At 38.6% G+C, this 22416-nt stretch overlaps 1 protein-coding gene across 1 annotated transcript in view; it reads left to right on the plus strand.

The window, feature by feature from the left end:
* LOC309839991 (programmed cell death protein 7-like) overlaps positions 1-19111 on the plus strand; it is a gene marked incomplete at both ends in the record, with an annotated part of 35955 nt that extends 16844 nt beyond the window's left edge. The window contains 2 exon segments of the mRNA XM_082682010.1: positions 17877-18833; positions 18835-19111. Coding sequence (XP_082538136.1) covers positions 17877-18833; positions 18835-19111 — 1234 coding nt within the window.
* Positions 19112-22416: the final 3305 nt, after the last annotated feature.

A 22416-nucleotide genomic window follows, 5' to 3' on the forward strand; every position in this document is an offset into this window, starting at 1 on the left:
TTTACTACAATTATTATAGTTGTATGTATGTTCATGCTTATGAAAAATTTAAAAGCCTGCATGGGATGGGTACATACCAATTGCAATATAAAGGCTACTTTTGGAGGCAGAAATGGTAAGGGGATAAAAGGTGAAACTTGAGTTGTGCATATTTTATATCCTTAAAAGATAAAGCAGGTAAATACATTTTATCTTTGTCTTATGTTTTATACTATGCATCTATTTTAAATTATTATATTTGTTTTAGAAGGACATTATATTATGTAATTTAGAAATAACACATTATTTGATGAATTCATTGCATAATTAAGTCTTCAACATTTTCTAGAAATAAGCTATTTTCAGTGCATTCTCTTGATTTTCAATTACTTTATAACTGGGTATACTAAACCTAATTTTACTTTTTATTAATGACAGAAGAAAATATTATGAAAATGATTTATTTTATTGTGCTAGAAATCAATAATATTCCCTGGCATTATTAAATTTTTCAGAGTTTAAATTACTCTCTGAATTCTCCCAATTGTAATGTTTTTTGACATAGTTGTTGATATCTCTGCTTTCTCCATTCTTGTCAACTGTCACTCTCGGTAGGAGGCTTCTTTTATTTCCCTTTCATCTACACCTATAATGTTCTCATTATCATAGCAAGATATTACGGTTGATAGGAAATGAACAGATCAACAATCCTACTTAATATTTTAGACATCATCCTAAATTAATGACCTCATTACACCTGCATATATCTTTCATTCCCCAACCCCCGAAAAGTGTATCATGGGATCAGTTACACTTATTCTCTCACTTCCTAGAGTTGATGTCACTAACCACCATGTGTGTGACCCTAATCAATATTATTAAAATCTGTTGCAAATCTAAGTTACAGTGTACAGTTTATTAAAATATGTTTTAGTCTTTAATGATTATTTTCTCAGATAATTGGATCAAAACTCAAGCCTTAAATAAATGATAATCTACTCATATTATCCCATATATGATGTGTTAATATATTAGTGATATCATTGATCCATCATTTGATCCAATTCACTCTTATATAAACAATATTTATGGAGTATCTGATATAGGCTAGGTATTATCTACGTACTGAATGTATAGAAATGATTGACATAATCCCTGATATTCAGATGTTTCCTATTTTGGACATTAACAATTATAAACTGTTTTTATTTTACACCTATAATTAAAGAAAAGGGGAATTACAATTATATTTATTATTTGACTTAAAATGCTGGAATTGGTACAACATATCTCATTAAAAATAAGGAAGTAAATTTTAGATAACATATTCTGATTAACTCAGAATACTGTAAAGAAAGGACTATGTAAGAAAAATCTATTTAAGATCAAACTATGCATAATCTGTTGTCTGAGTTACAAGAACCTCTTCTTATGCATAATAAGTAGTAAAAAGAAGCAAGATTTATAAATGTAATAGTTTATCCATGTAAACTTGTAAATCATGTTTGTTGCAGGAAATATTGTTTACTTATATTGTTAAATATTTCTTTTAGAAATGTAAATTGATCACTTAGCCCATAAAATAACCCACTGGCCTTGTACTAATTTGATCCACCACTATTTCTATCTAAATTTGTCTAGTCTCTCTCTCTCTCTCTCTCTCTCTCTCTCTCATATAACTCCTTCTGCTAGTCAGAAAACCTCAATCCCCTGAGTCTCTTTGTTCCATTTGCAGACTTGCAAACTACAAGTAAATAAAGCATGCAATCAGTAGATTTCTATTCAAAATCAATGTGAAGATTTGTTCTTCCACACTGTCTTCATCAGTTTGGTCTGCTATAACAAAAATATAAATTGGGTGTCTTAAACAACATACATTTATTTCTTACACTCTTGGAAGTCTGAGATCATGGTACCAGTATGGTTGGGTTCTGGTGAGGTTTCAGACTCCTGACTTCTCCTTTTATTCTCACATGGTGGAAAGAGAGCTAGAGAGTTCACTGGGGTCTCTGTTACAAGTACACTAATCCCACTCATGAGAGACCCACTCTCATGACCTAATTACCTCCCAAAGGTCCCACGACCTAATACCATTACCTATGGGGTTAGGATTTCAACATATGAATTTTAGGGAGACGCAAGCATTCAGTTCATTGCACACACATAGTAGTAGGAGAAACAGATGCTTAAAGAATTTTATTATGACGTGGTAAGTGCTATGATAGAGGGATTTAAATAGTCCTATAGGTTAACAAAAGGAGTTTATTTCATCGGACCTCCAGGAGTTATAGAAGTTTACCTGGAGGAAATGATTCTTGAGTTAGGTCTCAAAAGTTGATAATGAAGTGGTCAGGAAGAAGATGATAGAAGGGTTTATAAGAAGAGGAAACTTAGGAGAAATGACATAGAGGTATGTAGCTGCTGTGTGTCAAGGTCAAAAAACAGTCCAGTATTTATTTCTATTGTACAAAGTGAGTTCTGAGAAGTAGTGAGAAATAAAACTGGATAGGAAAATAAAAGCTTTCAGGTTACCTAAGACTTTTTACATCATGGCAAATACTTTACTTTCATATTAATGCAGAAGAACCACTGGAGTTTTTTGGTTTTTTTTAACATCTTTATTGCATAAAAGTGGAATGGTTAATTTGAATTCTCTGTAAATCATTTAGAAAGTGGAATGGGGAATGGATTTGAAAAGTATCGTGCTAGGAGAAGAGATAATTTTGAGGGCTAAATCCAATCCAGAGTTGATGAAGACCTGACTAGGACAATAGTATTTGAAGATGAAAAGTGGATTTCATTAATATTTGTGCAATGACATTGACAGAACTTGATGATTAGTAAGGAGAGACAGAATAGTTGTATTGGTTATTCAGTGCCACACAACAAATTACCCCCAAACTTAGCAGCTAGAAACAATAACATTTATTATTTCAGTTTCTGTGAGTCAGGAATCTGGAGCAGCTTTACCTACATGGTTCTGGCTTGGGTCTTCTCATGTGGTTGCAGTCATGATGTCAGCTAGTGCTGAAGGATCTGCTTTCAAGATAGCTCACTCACATGGCTGTTGGCAGGAAGCCTGTGCCTTGCTGGCTCATGGCAGGAGGACTAATTTCCTTGCCAATAAATATCTACATAGGGTTGCTTGAGTATCCTCATGAAATGGCAGCTCACTTTCCCTAACAACCAGTTATCCAAGAAAAAGGAAAAGGTATAAGCTGCAAACCTTTTTGTGTTTGAAGTCAAGCACAGTCATTTGGGCAATATCCTATTAGTTGCATACGTGCAAGATGACTACACATAGGCATGAATAACCTGAGGCAAGACTCATTGCAGACACGGTGGTCAATAATAGAGCCCACATTTTTGTCTTCAGTGTTCAGTTGGATTATAGTGACATCTACAAGATAAGCAATAGAAGAGGAGCAGAGTTATTGTGGGTGCTTGCTTTGTTTGGTGTATGTTTCTAGAAAGTTAGAAGGTAATAAATTCACTTTTGGAAATTATCAGCAAGTACCAAATAATATGCTTCTGAGGTACATTAATATGTTAATGATGGAGAAATAGATTTGAGAATCATCAGCATTTAAATGGTACTTTATATTTTAAGATTAGGAAAGTTCATCCAAGTAGAGGATAAAAATGAGATGAAAGGAAACAACATTTTTAAAAAAAAAAATGAGAAAAGGATTAGAAGGTCATGAAAGAAATTAAGCAAGATGATCAGAGAGGTAGAAATAATAAAGATTAGCACTGTAGAAATAAAGGAAACAAATAGTTTAAGAAAGTGAATAGTCAGAAGTGTCAAACAAAGCAGAAATATCCAAATCTAAAATTTGTCCATTGGATTTAGCAATATTTTTTGCCACTAATGATGTTGCCAGAGCAATTTCAAGTGTGGGAGCATGGAAGCAGAAAACATATAACAGAGGGTTAAGTACAGGTAAATTAAATAAAACTGTGTTTAAGTATGCACACGTTACGTTCCATTCTGGAAACAGAAATATTTCAGAATATTTAAGACAGAGGGAATTTAATATTGGAAGTGATTACATAGGTGATAGGTGAAAAACCTAATAGGAGATAATGAGGCAACTCAGAGATTAGCAATCTCAAAAGCTGCTGCAGTGCCTTTGCTAAAGGAACGAAGGGAGGAGAAGCCCAGAAACCAGGGGGTCCTCCTGGTGAAAGTTGGATTCAATTCTTGTAAGAACTGAAGCCACAGAGGAGAAGCAGCTGATGCCAAAAATGCCCCATTGGCAGGCAGAGAGAGTGAGAAATACCCATTATACTCCCTCCTTCTGATAGTGCCTCCCATTGGCAGACTACAGGTGAAGTCAGCTGACCCAGGAATCTAGGAGAAATATTTCTCCTGGGGTCAGCCCCAATGATATAAAATGGAAAAAAGGAGAGGAATGTAGTTGAGAACAAACAGGAACAACGGACACATTTTTAAAAACCTGCCAGCCTCATAAAGACAAACCAAATTTGAGGTCCCATGTGAGAAACTTTGTAGAACTTTAATGCATAATGAAAAATGAACTTCACTTAAAATGTTTCAAAGACTGAGGCCTATGCTCTAAGTAAAATACCCGTAAATTGAAGAGCTTTTATCTCAGCACTTTTAATGTAGAAAGATTTAGCCTGATCGAAAATAATTGAGCTTGACATTATCTCTCATAATACAGGAAATTATCAAGAATTCCCTGCACAGAATACAATCATGAAAAATTCAGAATACATTTTATTTCTAATTAAATATTTCCTTTTTTTGATTCAGTGAGGTTTTTCAGTCTTTAAAGGTATGAAATAGTAATAGAATGAGATGTATTTAGAACCACCACAGCTATGACAGAACAGCAACAGCAAGTAAAATATAATTTTATCACGTTATAGATACTCGTCCATCAAAATGTTAAATATTATTGATCTGGTAAAATATGCAGCAGTATACAACTGTAGTGGGCATTGTTGAAGCTCTCACAACATCCTTTCCTCTCTTTTGAATCCTAACAGAATCTTGATGTAGGTCAAACATTTAGTACTCTCATTCCATGTGCCTCAGAGGAATCTGACCCTACAAATCTCGTTGGTGTGAGAGTCTGATTGGCTTAAGTTAATTAGCACATACTACCTCCTAGAAACTGGACAGAAGTGGACAAATGAGATAAATGGGTAATGGGGGGGGTGATAAAAACGTCTCTTCGAGTGCCGGAACACCAGAGTTCTTTCTTATCCTCTGCAAATTGTTATATGCCGTTGTAGAGCCCAGAACTGCTACAGCTATCTTGCTAGCAGACTAAAGACGGAGAAGGGGGTTGGCTAGTGTCAAGATTATTTCAATAAAATAAAGCAGAAGTTATTGGCATAAGCCAAACCTGAAACCTAACTTAAAATTTCACTGCCAGTTATATGGGCAAATAAAATTCTTTATTGTTTAGGTCAGTTTAAGTTGTGTTTTCTTTCACTGGCTACCAGAAACATCTTAAATCAATATACAAAATGTTGGGTATGTGTGTGTAAATATGCATATATACATATATATAACTAGTTCCTAACCTTACTATATTTATACTTGATTCTTATATATATTCTATTCATATATATATATAATTTTAAACATTTGAAATACTAATAAATATTTTGAAAATCCCCACATAATAATCTATATGCTATATCTATTTATCAGCTCAGGTGACAATTATATCTGACAATATTCTTTTGGAACTTAATCATTTTAACTCAATAAAAGTATTTGCGTTCTTTCATTTCATATTTTAATATCCAAAATCAAATGCTTCTTTACACTTGAATTGACCCTTTCTGCCTCTGTATCAATTCTCCTAACCATAAACAAATGAGTCAACTTCTGCTTGCAGAGCCATTAAAAAAATAAAATTAATAAATTTTAGAATTTAACTTAAAATTCCAGTAGTGTGATAGATACTGGAAAAGAAGTTTTCAACTATCTTAGAATCATTAACACTTTAAAAAAATATAATGACAGGCACTGAATCCCTCCCATGAAGGAAAACTGTACAATGCATCAATACATACAAAAGCTTGCATACACTATAGTGGATTCTCAGACTGAGTGATACGGCAAGATATGGTTTAAGAAAAAAAAAAATTGTTAATGCACATGATTTATAAAATTTTATTTTTTTTACATCTTTATTGGAGTATAATTGCTTTACAATGTTGTGTTAGTTTCTGCTGTATAACAAAGTGAATCAGCTATACGTATACATATATCCCCATATCTCCTCCCTCTTGCATCTCCCTCCCACCCTCCCAATCCTACCCCTCTAGGTGGTCACAAAGCACCGAGCTGATCTCCCTGTGCTATGTGGCTGTTTCCCACTAGCTATCTATTTTACATTTGGTAGTGTCTATATGTCCATGCTACTCTCTTCGTCCCATCTTACCCTTCCCCCTCCCCGTATCCTCAAGTCCATTCTCTACATCTGCGTCTTTATTCCTGTCCTGCTTCTAGGTTCATCAGAACTATTTATTTTTCTTTTTTTAGATTCCATATATATGTGTTAGCATACAGTATTTGTTTCTCTCTTTCTGACTTACTTCACTCTATATGACACACTCTAGGTCCATCCACCTCACTACAAATAACTCAGTATCATTCCTTTTATGGCTGAGTAATATTCCATTGTATATATGTGCCACATCTTTATCCATTTGTCTATCAATGGACATTTACGTAGCGTCCATTTCCTGGCTATTGTAAATAGTGCTGCAATAAGCATAGTGGTACATGTCTCTTTTTGAATTATGATTTTCTCAGGGTATATGCCCAGTAGTGGGATTGCTGGGTCATATGGTAGTTCTATTTTTAGTTTTTTAAGAAATCTCCATGCTGTTCTCCATAGTGGCTCTATCAATTTACATTCCCACTGACAGTGTAAGAGGGTTTCCTTTCCTGCACACCCTCCCAGCATTTATGGTTTGTAGATTTTTTGATGATGGCCATTCTGACCGGTGTGTGGTGATACCTCATTGTAGTTTTGACTTGCATTTCTCTAATACTTACTGATTTTGAGCATCCTTTCATGTGTTTGTTGGCAATCTGTATATCTTCTTTGGAGAAATGTCTATTTAGGTCTTCTGCCCATTTTTGGATTGGCTTGTTTCTTTGATATTGAGCTGCATGAGCTGCCTGTATATTCTGGACATTAATCCTTTGTCAGTTGCTTCATTTGCAAATATTTTCTCCCATTCTGAGGGTTCTCTTTTCATCTTGTTTATGGTTTCCTTTGCTGTGCAAAAGCTTTTAAATTTCATTAGGTCCCATTTGTTTATTTTTGTTTTTATTTCCATTTCTCTAGGAGGAGGGTCAAAAAGGATCTTGCTGTGATATATGTCATAGAGTGTTCTGCCTATGTTTTCCTCTAAGAGTTTTATAGTGTCTGGCCTTACATTTAGGTCTTTAATCCATTTTGAGTTTATTTTTGTATATGGTATTAGGGAGTGTTCTAACTTCATTCTTTTACATGTAGCTGTCCAGTTTTCCCAGCACCACTTATTGAAGAGGCTGTCTTTTCTGCATTGTATATTCTTGCCTCCTTTATCAAAGATCAGGTGACCATAGGTTTGTGGGTTTATCTCTGGGCTTTCCATCCTGTTCCAGTGATCTATATTTCTATTTTTGTGCCAGTACCAGACCGTCTTGATTACTGTAGCTTTGTAGTATAGTCTGAAGTCAGGGAGCCTGATTCTTCCAGCTCCGTTTTTCTTTCTCAAGATTGCTTTGGCTATTCAGGGTCTTTGTGTTTCCATGCAAATTGTGATATTTTTTGTTCTAGTTCTGTGAAAAACACCATTGTAGTTTGATAGAGATTGCATTGAATCTGTAGATTGCTTTGGGTAGTATAGTCATTTTCACAATGTTGTTTCTTCCAATCCAAGAACATGGTATATTTCTCCATCTGTTTATGTCATCTTTCATTTCTTTCATCAGTGTTTTATAGTTTTCTGACTACAAGCCTTTCATCTCCTTAGGCAGGTTTATTCCTAGGTATTTTCTTCTTTTTGTTGCAATGGTAAATGGGAGTGTTTCCTTAATTTCTCTTTCTGATTTTTCGTTGTTGGTGTATAGGAATGCCAGTGATTTCTGTGATTAATTTTGCATCCTGCAACCTTACCAAATTCATTGACTAGTTCTAGTAGTTTTCTGGTGGCATCTTTAGGATTTTCTATGTATAGTATATTGTCATTGGCAAACAGTGACAGTTTTACTTCTTCTTTTCCAATTTGGATTCCTTTTATTTCTTGCTCATCTCTGACTGCTGTGGCTAAAACTTCCAAAACTATGTTGAATAATAGTGGTGAGAGCGGGCAACCTTGTCATGTTCTTGATCTTAGTGGAAATGGTTTCAGTTTTGCACCATTGAGAATGATGTTGGCTGTGGGTTTGTCATATATGGCCTTTGTTATGTTGAGGTAGGTTCCCTCTATGCCTACTTTCTAGAGAGTTTTTATCATAAATGGATGTTGAATTTTGTCAAAAGCTTTTTCTGCGTCTATTGAGATTATCATATGGTTTTTATCTTTCAGTTTGTTAATATGGTGTATCACGTTGATTGATTTGCGTATATTGAAGAATCCTTGCATTCCTGGGATAAACTGCACTTGATCATGGTGTATGATCCTTTTAATGTGCTGTTGGATTCTGTTTGCTCGTATTTTGTTGAGGATTTTTGCATCTATGTTCATCAGTGATATTGGCCTGTAGTTTTCTTTCTTTGGGACATCTTTGTCTGGTTTTGGTATCAGGGTGATGGTGGCCTCGTAGAATGAGTTTGGGAGTGTTCCTCCCTCTGCTATATTTTGGATGAGTTTGAGAAGGATAGGTGTAAGCTCTTCTCTAAATGTGTGAGAGAATTCGCCTGTGAAGCCATCTGGTCCTGGGCTTTTGTTTGCTGGAAGATTTTTAATCACAGTCTCAAGTTCAGTGCTTGTGATTGGTCTGTTTATATTTTCTATTTCTTCCTGGTTCAGTCTCAGAAGGTTGTGCCTTTCTAAGCGTTTGTCCATTTCTTCCAGGTTGTCCATTTTATTGGCATATAGTTGCTTATAGTAATCTCTCATATTCCTTTGTATTTCTACAATGTCAGTTGTTACTTCTCCTTTTTCATTTCTAATTCTGTTGATTTGAGTCTTCTCCCATTTTTCTTGATGAGTCTGGCTAATAGTTTATCACTGTTCTTTATCTTCTCAAAGAAGCAGCTTTTAGTTTTATTGATCTTTGCTATGGTTTCCTTCATTTCTTTTTCATTTATTTCTGATCTGATCTTTGTGATTTTGTTCCTTCTGCTAACTTTGGGGGTTTTTTGTTCTTCTTTCTCTAATTGCTTTAGGTGTAAGGTTAGGTTGTTTATTTGAGAATTCTCTTGTGTCCTGAGGTAGGATTGTATTGCTATAAACTTCCCTGTTAGAACTGCTTTTACTGAATCCCATGGGTTTTGGGTGATCGTGTTTTCATTGGTTTCTAGGTATTTTTTTATTTCCTCTCTGAGTTCTTCAGTGATCTCTTAGATATTTAGCAGCACATTGTTTATCCTCCATGTGTTTGTATTTTTTACAGTTTTTTCCCTGTAATTGATATCTAGTCTCATAGCATTGTGGTTGGAAAAGATACTTGATACGATTTCAATTTTCTTAAATTTACCAAGGCCTGATTTGTGTCCCAGGATATGATCTATCCTGGAGAATGTTCCATAAGCATTTGAGAAGAAAGTGTATTCTGTTGTTTTTGGATGGAATGTCCTATAAATATCAATTAAGTCTATCTTGTTTAATGTGTCATTTAAAGCTTATGTTTCCTTATTTATTTTCGTTTTGGATGATCTGTCCATTGGTGAAAGTGGGGTGTTAAAGTCCCCTACTCTGATTGTGTTACTGTCGATTTCCCCTTTTATGGCTGTTAGCATTTGCCTTATGTATTGAGGTGCTCCTATGTTGGGTGCATAAATATTTACAATTGTTATATCTTCTTCTTGGATTGATCCCTTGATCGTTATGTAGTATCCTCCTTTGTCTCTTGTAATAGTCTTTATTTTAACGTCTATTTTGTCTGATATGATAATTGCTACTCCAGCTTTCTTTTGATTTCCATTTGCATGGAATATCTTTTTCCATCCCCTTATTTTCAGTCTGTATGTTTCCCTAGGTCTGAAATGCGTTTCTTGTAGACAGCATATGTACAGGTCTTGTTTTTGTATACATTCAGCCAGTCAATGTCTTTCGGTTGGAGCATTTAATCCACTTACATTTAAGGTAATTATCAATATGTATGTTCCTATTACCACTTTCTTAACTGTTTTGGGTTTGTTATTGTAGGTCTTTTCCTTCTCTTATGGCTTCTACCTGAGAAGTTCCTTTAGCATTTGTTGTAGAGCTGGTTTGGTAGTGCTGAATTCTCTTAACTTTTGCTTGTCTGTAAAGGTGTTAATTTCTCCATCAAATCTGAATGAGATCCTTGCTGGGTAGAGTAATCTTGGTTGTAGGTTTTTCCCTTTCATCACTTTAAATATGTCCTGCCACTCCCTTCTGGCTGCAGAGTTTCTGCTGAAAGATCAGCTGTTAACCTTATGTGCATTCTCTTGTGTGTTATTTGTTGCTTTTCCCTTGCTGCTCTGAATATTTTTTCTTTGTATTTAGTTTTAGAAAGTTTAATTAACATGTGTGTTGGCATGTTTCTCCTTGTATTTATCCTGTATGGGACTCTCTGTGTTTCCTGGACTTGATTGACTATTTCCTTTCCCATGTTAGGGGAGTTTTCAACTATAATTTCTTCAAATATTTTCCCAGACCCTTTTTTTCTCTTCTTCTTCTGGGACCCCTATAATTTGAATGTTGGTATGTTCAATGTTGTCCCAGATGTCTCTGAGACTGTCCTCAATTCTTTTCATTCTTTTTGCTTTATTCTGCTCTGGTGTAGTTATTTCCACTATTTTATCTTCCAAGTCACTTATCCGTTCTTCTGGCTCATTTATTCTGCTATTGATTCCTTCTAGAGAATTTTTAATTTCATTTATTGTGCTGTCCATCATTGTTTGATTGCTCTTTAGTTCTTCTAGGTCCTTTTTAAAAGTTTCTTGAATTTTCTCCATTCTATTTCCAAGATTTTGGATCATCTTTACTGTCATTACTCTGAATTATTTTTCAGGTAGACTGCCTATTTCCTCTTCATTTGTTTGGTCTGGTGGGTTTTTACCTTGCTCTTCAATCTGCTGCATATTCCTCTGTCTCCTCATTTTGCTTAACTTACTGTGTTTACGGTCTCCTTTTCACAGTCTACTGGTTCATAGTTCCCATTGTTTTTAGTGTCTGCCCCCAGAGGGTAAAGTTGGTTCAGGAACTTGTGTAGGCTTCCTGTTGGATGGGACCAGTGCCTATGTTCTGGTGGGTAGGGCTGGATCTTGTCTTTCTGCTGGGCAGGGCCCACCAGAAAGACAGTGGTGTGTTTTGGAGTGTCTGTGAACTTAGTATGATTTTAGGCATCCCGTCTGCCAATGGGTGGGGTTGTGTTCTTGTCTTGTGAGTTGATTGGCATGGGGTGTCTAGCACTAGAGCTTGCTGGCTGTTGAGTGGAGCTGGGTCTTAGCCTTGAGATGGAGATCTTGGGAGAGCTCTTGCCTATTGGTATTACATGGGGTCAGGAGGTCTCTGGTGGTCCAATGTCCTGAACTCGGCTCTCCCACATCAGAGGCTCAGGCCTGACACCAGCCGGAGCACTAAGACCCTCTCAGCCACATGGCTCAGAAGAAGAGGTAGAAAAAAAGAAAGAAAATAAATTTTAAAAAATAAAAATATAAAATAAAGTAAAATAATTAAAATTTAAAAATCATTAAAATAAAAAAAAACTTCTTTAAGTAATAAAAATAAAAGAGAGCAACCAAACCAATAAACAAATCCACCAAAGATATCAAGTACTAAAATCTGTACTATGGTAAACATAAAAATCAGAAACAGGTCAGTCACAGATAGCAAACCCCAAGTCTACAGTTGCTCCCAAAGTCCACTTCCTGAATTTTGGTATGATTCATTGTCTATTCAGGTATTCCACAGATGCAGGGTACATCAAGTTGACTGTGGGGATTTAATCCACTGCTCCTGAGGCTGCATGGAGAAATTTCCCTTTCTCTTCTTTTTCTGCACAGCTCCTGTGGTTCTGCTTTGGTTTTGGCCCTGCCTCTGTGTGTAGGTCTCCTGAGGGCGTCTATTCCCTACCCAGACAGGAGGGGGTTAAAGTAGCCGCTGATTAGGGGGCGCTGGCTCACTCAGGCCACGGAGAAGGAGGGGTGCGGATGCGGGGTGAGCCTGCGGCGGCAGAGGCCAGCTTAATGCTGCAACAGCCTGGGGAGTGCCATGTGTTCTCCCGGAGACGTTGTCCCTGGATCACGGGACCTGGCAGTGGTGGGCTGCACAGGCTCCCAGGAGAGGAGGTGTAGATAGTGACCTGTGCTTGCACACAGGCTTCTTGGTGGCAGCAGCAGCAGCCTTAGCATTTCATGCCTGCCTCTGGTGTCCAACGCTGATAGCCGCGACTCGCACCCATCTCTGAAGCTCTTTTAGGCGGTGCTCTGAATCCCCTCTCCTCGCGCACCCTGAAACAATGGTCTCTTGCCTCTTCGGCAGCTCCAAACTTTTCCCGGACTCCCTCCCGGCTAGCTGTGGTGCACTAGCCCCCTTCAGGCTGTGTTCATGCAGCCAACCCCAGTCCTCTCCCTGGGATCTGACCTCCGAAGCCCGAGCCTCAGCTCCCAGCCCCCGCCCGTCCCGGCGGGTGAGCAGACAAGCCTCTCGGGCTGGTGAGTGCTGGTCGGCACGGATCCTCTGTGTGGGAATCTCTCTGCTTTGCCCTCTCTGCACCCCTGTTGCTGCACTCTCCTCCATGGCTTCAAAGCTTCCCACCCACCCAACCCCCGTTTCCGCCAGTGAAGGGGCTTCCTAGTGTGTGGAAACTTTTCCTCCTTCACAGCTCCCTCTCAGAGGCGCAGATCCCATTCCTATTCTTTTGTCTCTGTTTTTCCTTTTTTCTTTTGCCCTACCCAGGTACGTGGGGAGTTTCTTGCCTTTTGGGAGGTCTGAGGTCTTCTGCCAGCATTCAGTAGGTATTCTTTAGGAGTTGTTCCACACATAGATGTATTTTTGATGTATTTGTGCGGAGAAAGGTGATCTCCACGTCTTACTCCTCCACCATCTTGAAGCACCCCCCCCCCAATTTTAAAGGGTCTAACAGATATCCTTATTCTTTAGTGAGGGAGAATCTGTTTTCAAGTTCTTGGTTTGAAGAAATGTACACATAAAGTATACACATAAAATGGTATATTATTCAAGTTTAAAAAGGAAGGAAATCCTGCCATTTGTGACAACATGGATGGATCTGGAGGACATTATGCTAAGTTAAATAAGCCAGACATAGAAGAACAAATACTACACGATACTACTTATAAGAGCAATCTAAAATAGTCAAACTCATAGAAGCAGAGAAAAGAATGATGTTTGCCAGGGCCTGGAGGAAGAAGGAAACTGGGAGATATTAGAGGGCACAAAGTTTTGTTTATGTAAGATGAATAAGACCTAGAGATCTACTGTACAGCATAGTTAATAATGCTGTATTGTATACTTATAAGTGTGTTAAGAGGGTAAATCTTATATTAAGCATTTTATCACAAAATAATAATTATTATAAATAAAAAGGCAGTAGGAAACTTTTGGAGGTCATGGATAGCTTTATGGCATAAATCATGGTGATGGTTTCATTGATATATTCTTACCTCTACATTCATCAAGTTGTATACATTAAAAGTGCACAGTTTTTTGTATGTCAGTCATACCACAATAAAGTGCTTTAAAAAATTCCAGTTCTTGGTTTGAAAATTGGATTGGAGAAATGAAATATTGGATCAGAGATGAATATAAGCTCATTTATTCTGTCATTGATCACGTGACTTGAATATGTTTTGTTACTGGTCTTAATACAGGATTTATTTTTGGGACTTCCCTGACAGTCCAGTGGTTAAGACTGTGTTTGCACTGTAGGGGATGTGGGTTCAATCTCTGGTCCGGGAAGTACGATCCCGCATGCCACACGGAGTGGCCAAAAAAAAAAAAAAAATATATATATATATATATATATATATATATATATATATATATATACTGGATTTATTAATTTTTGTTTATTTGAGGTTAGAACTTTTCAAAGATTTTTATCTTGTATATTTTAATATGTGATTTATGTAAAAGAATATGTACTTAGATACCCAGAAGGAGGGGAGAATTAATTTCTATTCATCATATGTACAATAAGTAGTTTGGGTTACTTTTCGAAATACAGTATCATATATTTGTTCATTTGTTTGATAATAAACCAGCACATGGTATTCAACTGCCTCTTTAGAGGGCATGGAAAAGGGAGAATTTTAGTTATTCCTGGGAAAGGCTGTATGAATAAAGATGTCAGTATTTTTTAGCACATGGGAACATTTAAAGGTGAATATCTGCTTTAAAGAGGCACACATCAATTTTGCTATACATATTAAATTCCTATAGTATTCTTGTTTATAATATAGTTAAACATATGCATCATATTGTCCATTCGAGGATAGAGCAAGATTAATCTCTAACTTTTAATAATATCCAAGTCATGAAGATAAATCTAAAAGCATAAATTTTCTACATTTCCATGTTATATGAAAAAAATTAATTCTTATTTATAAAAAAGGGATTAAATGTCAGATGAGAGTTTAAGTCTGTAATTTTATTCTTGAAGGAATCACTGTGGAATGCTAAGAAGATTTGGTTTGAAAGAGTTTAGTAACTGTGTTTCCATGGACCTCCATTTTCAAAGGCTATTTTTCACAAAGTTGAGCTATTGATACTGTTTTACCATCTGATACTTTTTTGACATTCATGTAGCAATATTTCAAATGGGAAAGTATATCTTGAGAGGATAGATAGCTAAAAAAAGAGTATGCAATCCTCTTCTCTTCTTTTCACAATAATCACAGCTTGGCCTTTGATCTGACTTGAGACTATCCTTCTCTACAGCACAGTGGGAGGCGGCTTATTCTGCTGGAATTAAGTGGGGCAAGATGCCATGTGATAATAATAACTGCTTCTATCTCTCCTAATGTGAAGTTTTAAGATACCAACTATTTGGTAAAGACAGATGTGTAATACATTTTCTGGATTTTTATCTCCTTTTTTTTTCCTGCCAGTTAACATATTATTTTTTCTTTAAAAGCTCTAAAAGTTTCATGTCAGTGAACAGGAACAGAATATTTTACAGAAAAATTTAAAAGAGTTTTTTTTTGTAAAGATGCACCCCTACTGATGAAGTGTTTGTGCTGGGAATGATAAGGGTAGTTTCCCTATTGTTCACACAGCAGGCTGTCATCTTTTTCTTCTTAATAGGGAAAGGTCTTATCCTCAGCATTGCTGCATGAGTTTTTCAGTTACTTGGCAACAATAATAATAAAAAAAAACCACAAGCAGTAAAGGACCCATCATCAACATCATGACAAATAGTAGTTCCTCAGCTGGTTTTAATGGCCATATGGAGACATTAAATTTCTTGCCTTCAAGAATTAAGCCCAGTGCATAAGATCAGATTGAGCTCTGGTATGTGCAGCAATGTAAAACATTTTAGCCATTGTATGTGAATTAGTATGTGGAAAAAAGTGAATAAACATGAGGCATTCACCTGAATAAACAAAGTACCCCTGGAATGCACAAGACAAACAGATTTTTCTAATTTAAATATCTGGATGCATATTTTTGGCACATCCTTATGATCACGGCCAGCTGATATGGATATTATGAGGTCATCTACTGTGCGTATGATGATGTCTGTTGGTAAAGCATTAATCAATAGAAATAAATACTTGGTTAAGAAATGCTGCCATTAATAAATGAATATTTAAAACCAATCAGGATGTGGGAGAAACCCAACATGAGATACAAACACTAACAAATGAAACTACTGGTAATAAAAATCAATAACATAACTATACTGAAGGTAAGGGGGAAAGAACTAACCCAAATAACCTTAGAAAACAATAACTTGACTGGATGCTAAAAGGATAAAAATGAAAAGAACTGTGCACAAATGTTATGTAGTCAGTAAATATGTTTCTCATAGAGGCATTGATAAGACATTCTGAAACTAATTTATGTGAATACTAGAATTGAACAAATAAGTAAATAAGTTGTTAACAATAAAACTAAGATTTCTTACAATTGGAGAAAGAAATTACAATTAAATAAACTGGGGAGATTAAAAAGATTCCTATGGTGTTAAATTGGAATCTGAGGTATTAGTATAAACTCATTACAGACACACACATACACACACACACACAGATATAAAAATAGATATGTGTGTATACATGGATTAATACACAAATATTTCCCAGTCCTGGCTGCTGAGAGAGCCTAGAAACAATGAGATTCCAGTAGTAATCAGCATACCTAGAGACAAGATCTTGGTTTCTTAAGCATCATTCTTCTATAAAAGGAACCAAGGATCCTTGGAAAGGTGGTTCTTTCAGGGCTGAGATGGAAAAAATCAAAATGAGCTTGGAACATCTTGTAGAACCAGAAAAAAAAAAAGAATATTCTCAAAAGATACAGGGAAGAGAGCATTGTTGAAAGAAGACAACATTAGGAGAAGGACCTCTTAATGGCCAAAGCTTTGAGCAACAAAATAAATAATGCTAATATTGGATTATAACCCAAAGAATAAAAAAAAATCCTGAGTCCATAACAATATAAATAATTAAATATGTAGATGGAAGAGACACGACAGCTCCTCCTCATAGTGGAATTGCAATTAATAAGTATTTAAAAAAGGGAAATGGAAGCCACTATTAGGCATATATCACAGTGGTGATTACTGCATACTTAATCTACTAATGGGTGATACAATCACTGCATCTGAGGAGAGAACATATTTGCACTGTCTCAAATTATCTCCCTGCAAGATATTTGTTGACTACAGGAGAAATCATAGTAACTTTACAGTGGAAATGCCCAGCAGAGATCATTTTGACCAGGTGATCAAGGTCATTGTTGCCAGTAGTAAGATGCATTGAAATCAGGAACCCTGTGATATTGGTGCACTGTTGAAAGAAATGGCACCATTTCTGTGGTTCTCCTTTTTTTAAAAAAATAAATTATTTTATTTTTGGCTGCGTTGGGTCTTCGTTGCTGCACGCGGACTTCTCCCTAGTTGCAGGGAGCGGGGGCTACTCTTTGTTGCGGTGCATGGACTTCTCATTGCGGTGGCTTCTCTTGTTGCAGAGCACGGGCTCCAGTAGTTGTGGATCGTGGGCTCTAGAGCGCAGGCCCAGTAGTGGCACGCAGGTTTAACTTCTCCGTGGCATGTGGGATCTTCCTGGACCAGGGCTCGAACCCGTGTTCTCTGCATTGGCAGGCGGATTCTTAACCACTGTGCCACCAAGGAAGACCCTTTGTGGTTCTCTTTTCAAGGAACTATGACCTCAGTCCAGTAACGAGAAGATACCAGATAGGCCTAAAGTGGTGGACATTCAGCAAAATAACTGATCAATACTCTTCAGGGCTGACGGTGTATTGAAAAAGCAGGAAAGACTGAGGAACTATTGTAGATTGTAGGAGTCCGGGGAGAAATAACAACTAAACGCAATGTGGGACACTGATTAGGATCTTTAGAAAGGATAATAGTGGAAAAAATTATGAAGTTTAAATGAGGTAGTTAGTTTGGTTAATGCTACTAAGACAAAAATAATTACCTTGTTCTAGTACTCGTATGATGGTTACCTAAGATGTTAACATTGGACAAGGCTGGATGAGGGATAAACTCTGCACTATTTTTGCAACTTTTCTATAAGTCTAAAAGTAGTTTCAAATAAAACGTTTTTAAAAATTGCCATTATACCCCCGCCGCCCCAGTGCCGGCCCTTCCCAGGGAACGACGCCGGTGAGCGCCCGCGGCCGCCGCCTCCAGGCCCGGGGTCGCCCTGGAGCCCGCGCTGGCCTGAGGCACCGCCGCCGTACGACGTGCTTGGGGACGCGGCCCTGCAGCGCCTGCGCGACCGGCAGTGGCTAGAGGCGGTGTTCGGAACCCCGCGGCGGGCCGGCTGCCCGGTGCCTCCGCGCGCGCCCGCCGGCCCCAACCTGGGCGAGGTGCGGGCCCGGTTGCGCGGGTCCCTGCGCCTGGTGCGGCGGCTGCGCGGCCTGGGCCATGCGCTGCGCGAGGCCGAGGCTGACGGCGTGGCCTGGGCACAGCTGCATGCGGAGGCACAGCCGCTGCGCGCCGAGCTGGCCGAGCGACTTCAGCTCCTGACCCAGGCAGCCTATGTGGGCGAGGCGCGGCGCAGGCTGGAGAGGGTCCGGAGCCGCCGGCTGCGGCTTCGCGAGAGGGCCCGGGAACGCGAGGCCGAGCTGGAGGCGGAGGCCACGCGGGCAGCGGAGCGCGAGCAGGAGATTGACCGCTGGAGGGTCAAGTGCGTGCAGGAGGTGGAGGAGAAGAAGCGGGAGCAGGAACTTAAAGCTGCTGCTGCTGCTGGTGTCCTATCTGAAGTGAGGAAAAAACAAGCAGACACCAAAAGAATGGTGGACATTCTTCGGGCCTTGGAGAAATTGAGGAAACTCAGGAAAGAGGCTGCAGCAAGGAAAGGGGTCTGTCCTCCAGCCTCAGCAGATGAGACCTTTGAGCATCACCTTCAGCGACTGAGAAAACTCATTAAAAAACGCTCTGAATTATATGAAGCTGAAGAGAGAGCCCTCAGAGTTATGTTGGAAGGAGAACAAGAGGAAGAGAGGAAAAGAGAATTAGAGAAGAAACAGGAAAGAAAAAGAGAAATTTTTACTACAGAAGCGTGAAATTGAGTCCAAGTTATTTGGGGATCCAGATGAGTTCCCACTTGCTCACCTCTTGCAGCCTTTCCGGCAGTATTACCTCCAGGCTAAGCACTCGCTGCCAGCGCTCATCCCGATAAGACATGATTGGGATCAGTACCTGGTGCCATCTGATCATCCCAAAGGCAACTCCGTTCCCCAAGGATGGGTTCTTCCCCCGCTCCCCAGCAACGACATCTGGGCAACCGCCATTAAGCTGCATTAGTAAAGATGCTCCAGGAGTGTCGTCCAGCCAAGGCTCTTTCCAGCTCTAAGTATTAGTGACCCTGCCATCTTCTTGTACTGTAGTATAAATCACAACCTCTAAACTCCATGTGGCATTGCCCTACCCAGAAGTTACGTTTCCCTTCTGTCCTCTGTCCTGGCCCAGGTGCCTCTTGAATCAGGAGATTAATATGGTTCCTCAGGAAAGGACCTAGGTGAACTGAGGTTTTTACGACAGGCAGTGGCCTTGGTTCATGAAATTCGCCTCTGTTTTGAGGGGCTTGGTCCAGATTGATTTATAAGTTTACTCTTATCTTTCTTGTGTGGTGATGGATAAGTATACGCTATACACTCATACCATCAACACAGGTGTGCACTGGGTAGATTTAGCAGTCCCTCCCCTAGTACTCCTTGTTAAGGCAAGCTTGATGCAAAACCTCCTTACCTTTCTTACCCAGAGAGCCTCCTAACTTCCAGGAAGAAAGGTCAGAAATGCTTTATCTTCAGTTTTGTGAATCCCACTTTTGGTGCAGCTGGAGAGGCTGGGTTGCCAGAAAAGCTGGTGGCGTTGTCTGTTAGTCAAGTGGAGAACTTGGAAAGCCTGAAGAGTACCTGTACCCAAACTGGATTGTGTTTTAATGGATGATGGCTGCATTTTCCCCATATTAGAAGGATCCTAATGAAAGCACCTGCTTTTTAAGTTCCTAGAGGTCTGCTTGTTCAGAATCCGCAAGGATAAAAATTAATTTCCTTATGGGAGTAGGACCTTGATTAACCTCACTCAGTCACATTGTGGGAGCTGGTATAGTGGAAATTGTGGAATTTTCTTAGGAACTCAAGCTTCCAAAAATATACATGTAGTTTAAGCTGGAGGAAAAGCAGATAAAAATAATAAAATTTATTTTTTTATACTCATTTAAAAAAATTGCCATTATAAAAAATTCAGGAGGACTTCCACGTTAGTTGCTGTAAACAACTTTCAAAATAGGCAGAATATATGAAGTGACTGGAAAACAGTCAGCACAAGATTATGATCCCAAAAAGTAGGAAAACAGATGAGGTAGGCTCCCCAAATGACCCTGTATTTCTGCTTAGAGGCAATGTCTAGACTGTAGTGCAAGGAGGATAAGCCACAACAGAGCGTGGTGGACTCATTGAACTGAGGATACAGTAAGTAGAGTTTGGGAATAGTAAAGCTGCTGAAATTTGCAGAGCAAGTTGGTGGAGAGAAGAGAGCTGGGTGGAGTTAATGCTCCAGAAATCTGTAGAAGGTCCCCTTGGGTCTTTCACTGAACATTAAGCTGCTCACGTAAAGGGCAGGACTCCATGGGACTGGGCAAAGGGCAACTACCAGGGGAGTTAAAAAAAATACTGGAGAGCAGTGAGCTGAACAACTATTGGAAGACAAACATGGCTGGGAGACTTTTAAATATTGAACAGCCAGAGGGGAGCATCCTCTTTGAACACCCCAAGTAATTTGGTACAGTTTCAGACAAGTCTAAGCTGTAGGAATAGGATGAATGTAGTCCAAAAATAATGGCTACCATAACAGCATCCTAACTGCCTTCAAATCACAGATTGGATTTCTGGGGAAGGCTTAAGTTGGAATAAGAGGCCCTAAGTCTAAAATGTTTATAGCTGCTATAGACCAGTTAGATAACAGGTTGTGTCGTGAAATTCTGGCCTCTCTGGACTTCATATTCCCTCTCATGGACTCTGGTCACTGCTCTCTCCCCGGTTCTTTCTAATGTTCCTCACTGGCTGGGGGTGTTCTGTCTGAACCCTTTCACTGACACCTGGTCGGTCTGATCAAATTCTTCTTTCTCAAAGTAAAGAGAAAAATCTTATTGACATTTCAGAATTTTAAAGCATGCCCAGAGGAATTCTGATACTCAAAGCATCACTGAAGAGATCCCACTTTCTATGGATGAGGGCTTAAGTTAATTTTCTGCTCAGCCTACTTAGAAAACCTGGAAATTAAAATAACAGTGAGACAATATGTTTTCACCTAAAAGTTTGGCCAAAATTTAAAAGGTTGATACAATAAAATGCCTGTGAGAGTGCAAATTACATACGTTAATATGTGAGAATATGAATCAGTACAGCTTTATTTGAACAGAGTATCAGCAATATTCATAAAAATTTACAATCATCACATTCTTTCCAATTCAATCCAGTTTGCACTTTGCTATGTATTTCCTATAAGAAAACACACATATTTGCCCAAGAATTCATGCTCAGTAATGTTGATACAAGTTCTATTAATCATAGCAACAAATGGGAAATAATTTATGTGTCCATCAGGAGGAGAATGTTTAAATTAATTATGGCACATACATACTTCAGAATACTTAGGAGCAGTTAAAAGAGTGAGATGAATCTATATGTGCTCTCAGGGAAAGACCCTGCATTCGTTTTAGTAAGTGACAAGGGCAGGAGATGGGACAATATGTACACTGTTATCCATGTATATTAAGAAACTCACAATGTATTTTTATAACACATCTATGTAAGGAAAAGTCTAGAATCAATTTTAAAATAACACAAAATTTTAATTGTGGTTGCTTCTGAGGAGAGGGATGAATTCTAGAGGAATGTGATAGGGAAGGGGAATTGTGAGTTATCCATACTATTAGAATCTGGGGGCAGTAAGAGCATTTGTACTATTACTTAAAACCAAAATTTTCCTCAGGGGCAAACATAGAGACAAGAGGCAGTGGAAGAATGTTGACTTTTTCTTTTCTTATCAAGGATGGCACATCTGCCACAGAACCATTTTCCACCTCCTAGAAGTACACCTGAGTTTTTAGGAGTTCTGTCTATGTAGATGATCTTTTCTCATCTACTTCTTATGGAGGAGGCTTTGGTTTTGACCAAAAAGGTAAACTCAACCATTGGTATGTGGTCAGTGGCCAATCTCAAATAATTCAGCCCATTAAAATTCTACTGCAAATGCCAGGGTGGTTTCCAAAACCTCCTCTCTAACTTCAGGGTTATTACCCTAACAACCAGTAGATTCTGTGCCAAATCAGAGTCTCGTCACCAGCAGGTTTGCAAACACTGAGAATGTGGTGGAGGCACCCAGTGGGGATGAGGAGGTGTGTAAACGTCACTGTCTGAAGTGAACAGATACATGGAAAGGGCAGCTGCTGTCCCAGGGGTCCACGGTGACGAACGGGATCTGCGGGGAGTCGGGATGCTCCGAGTCAGGGGAGGGCAGGGCATATGGGCTGTCCGTTCCTCCGGGAGCTGAGTGCAGCCTCCAGAGGAAGATGCAGAGAAGAGCTGGCCAGCAGGTCAGCTTCC

The sequence above is a fragment of the Grampus griseus genome, assembly GCF_964374135.1.
Source record: "Grampus griseus genome assembly, chromosome: X".
Classification (NCBI taxonomy): Eukaryota; Metazoa; Chordata; class Mammalia; order Artiodactyla; family Delphinidae; genus Grampus; species Grampus griseus.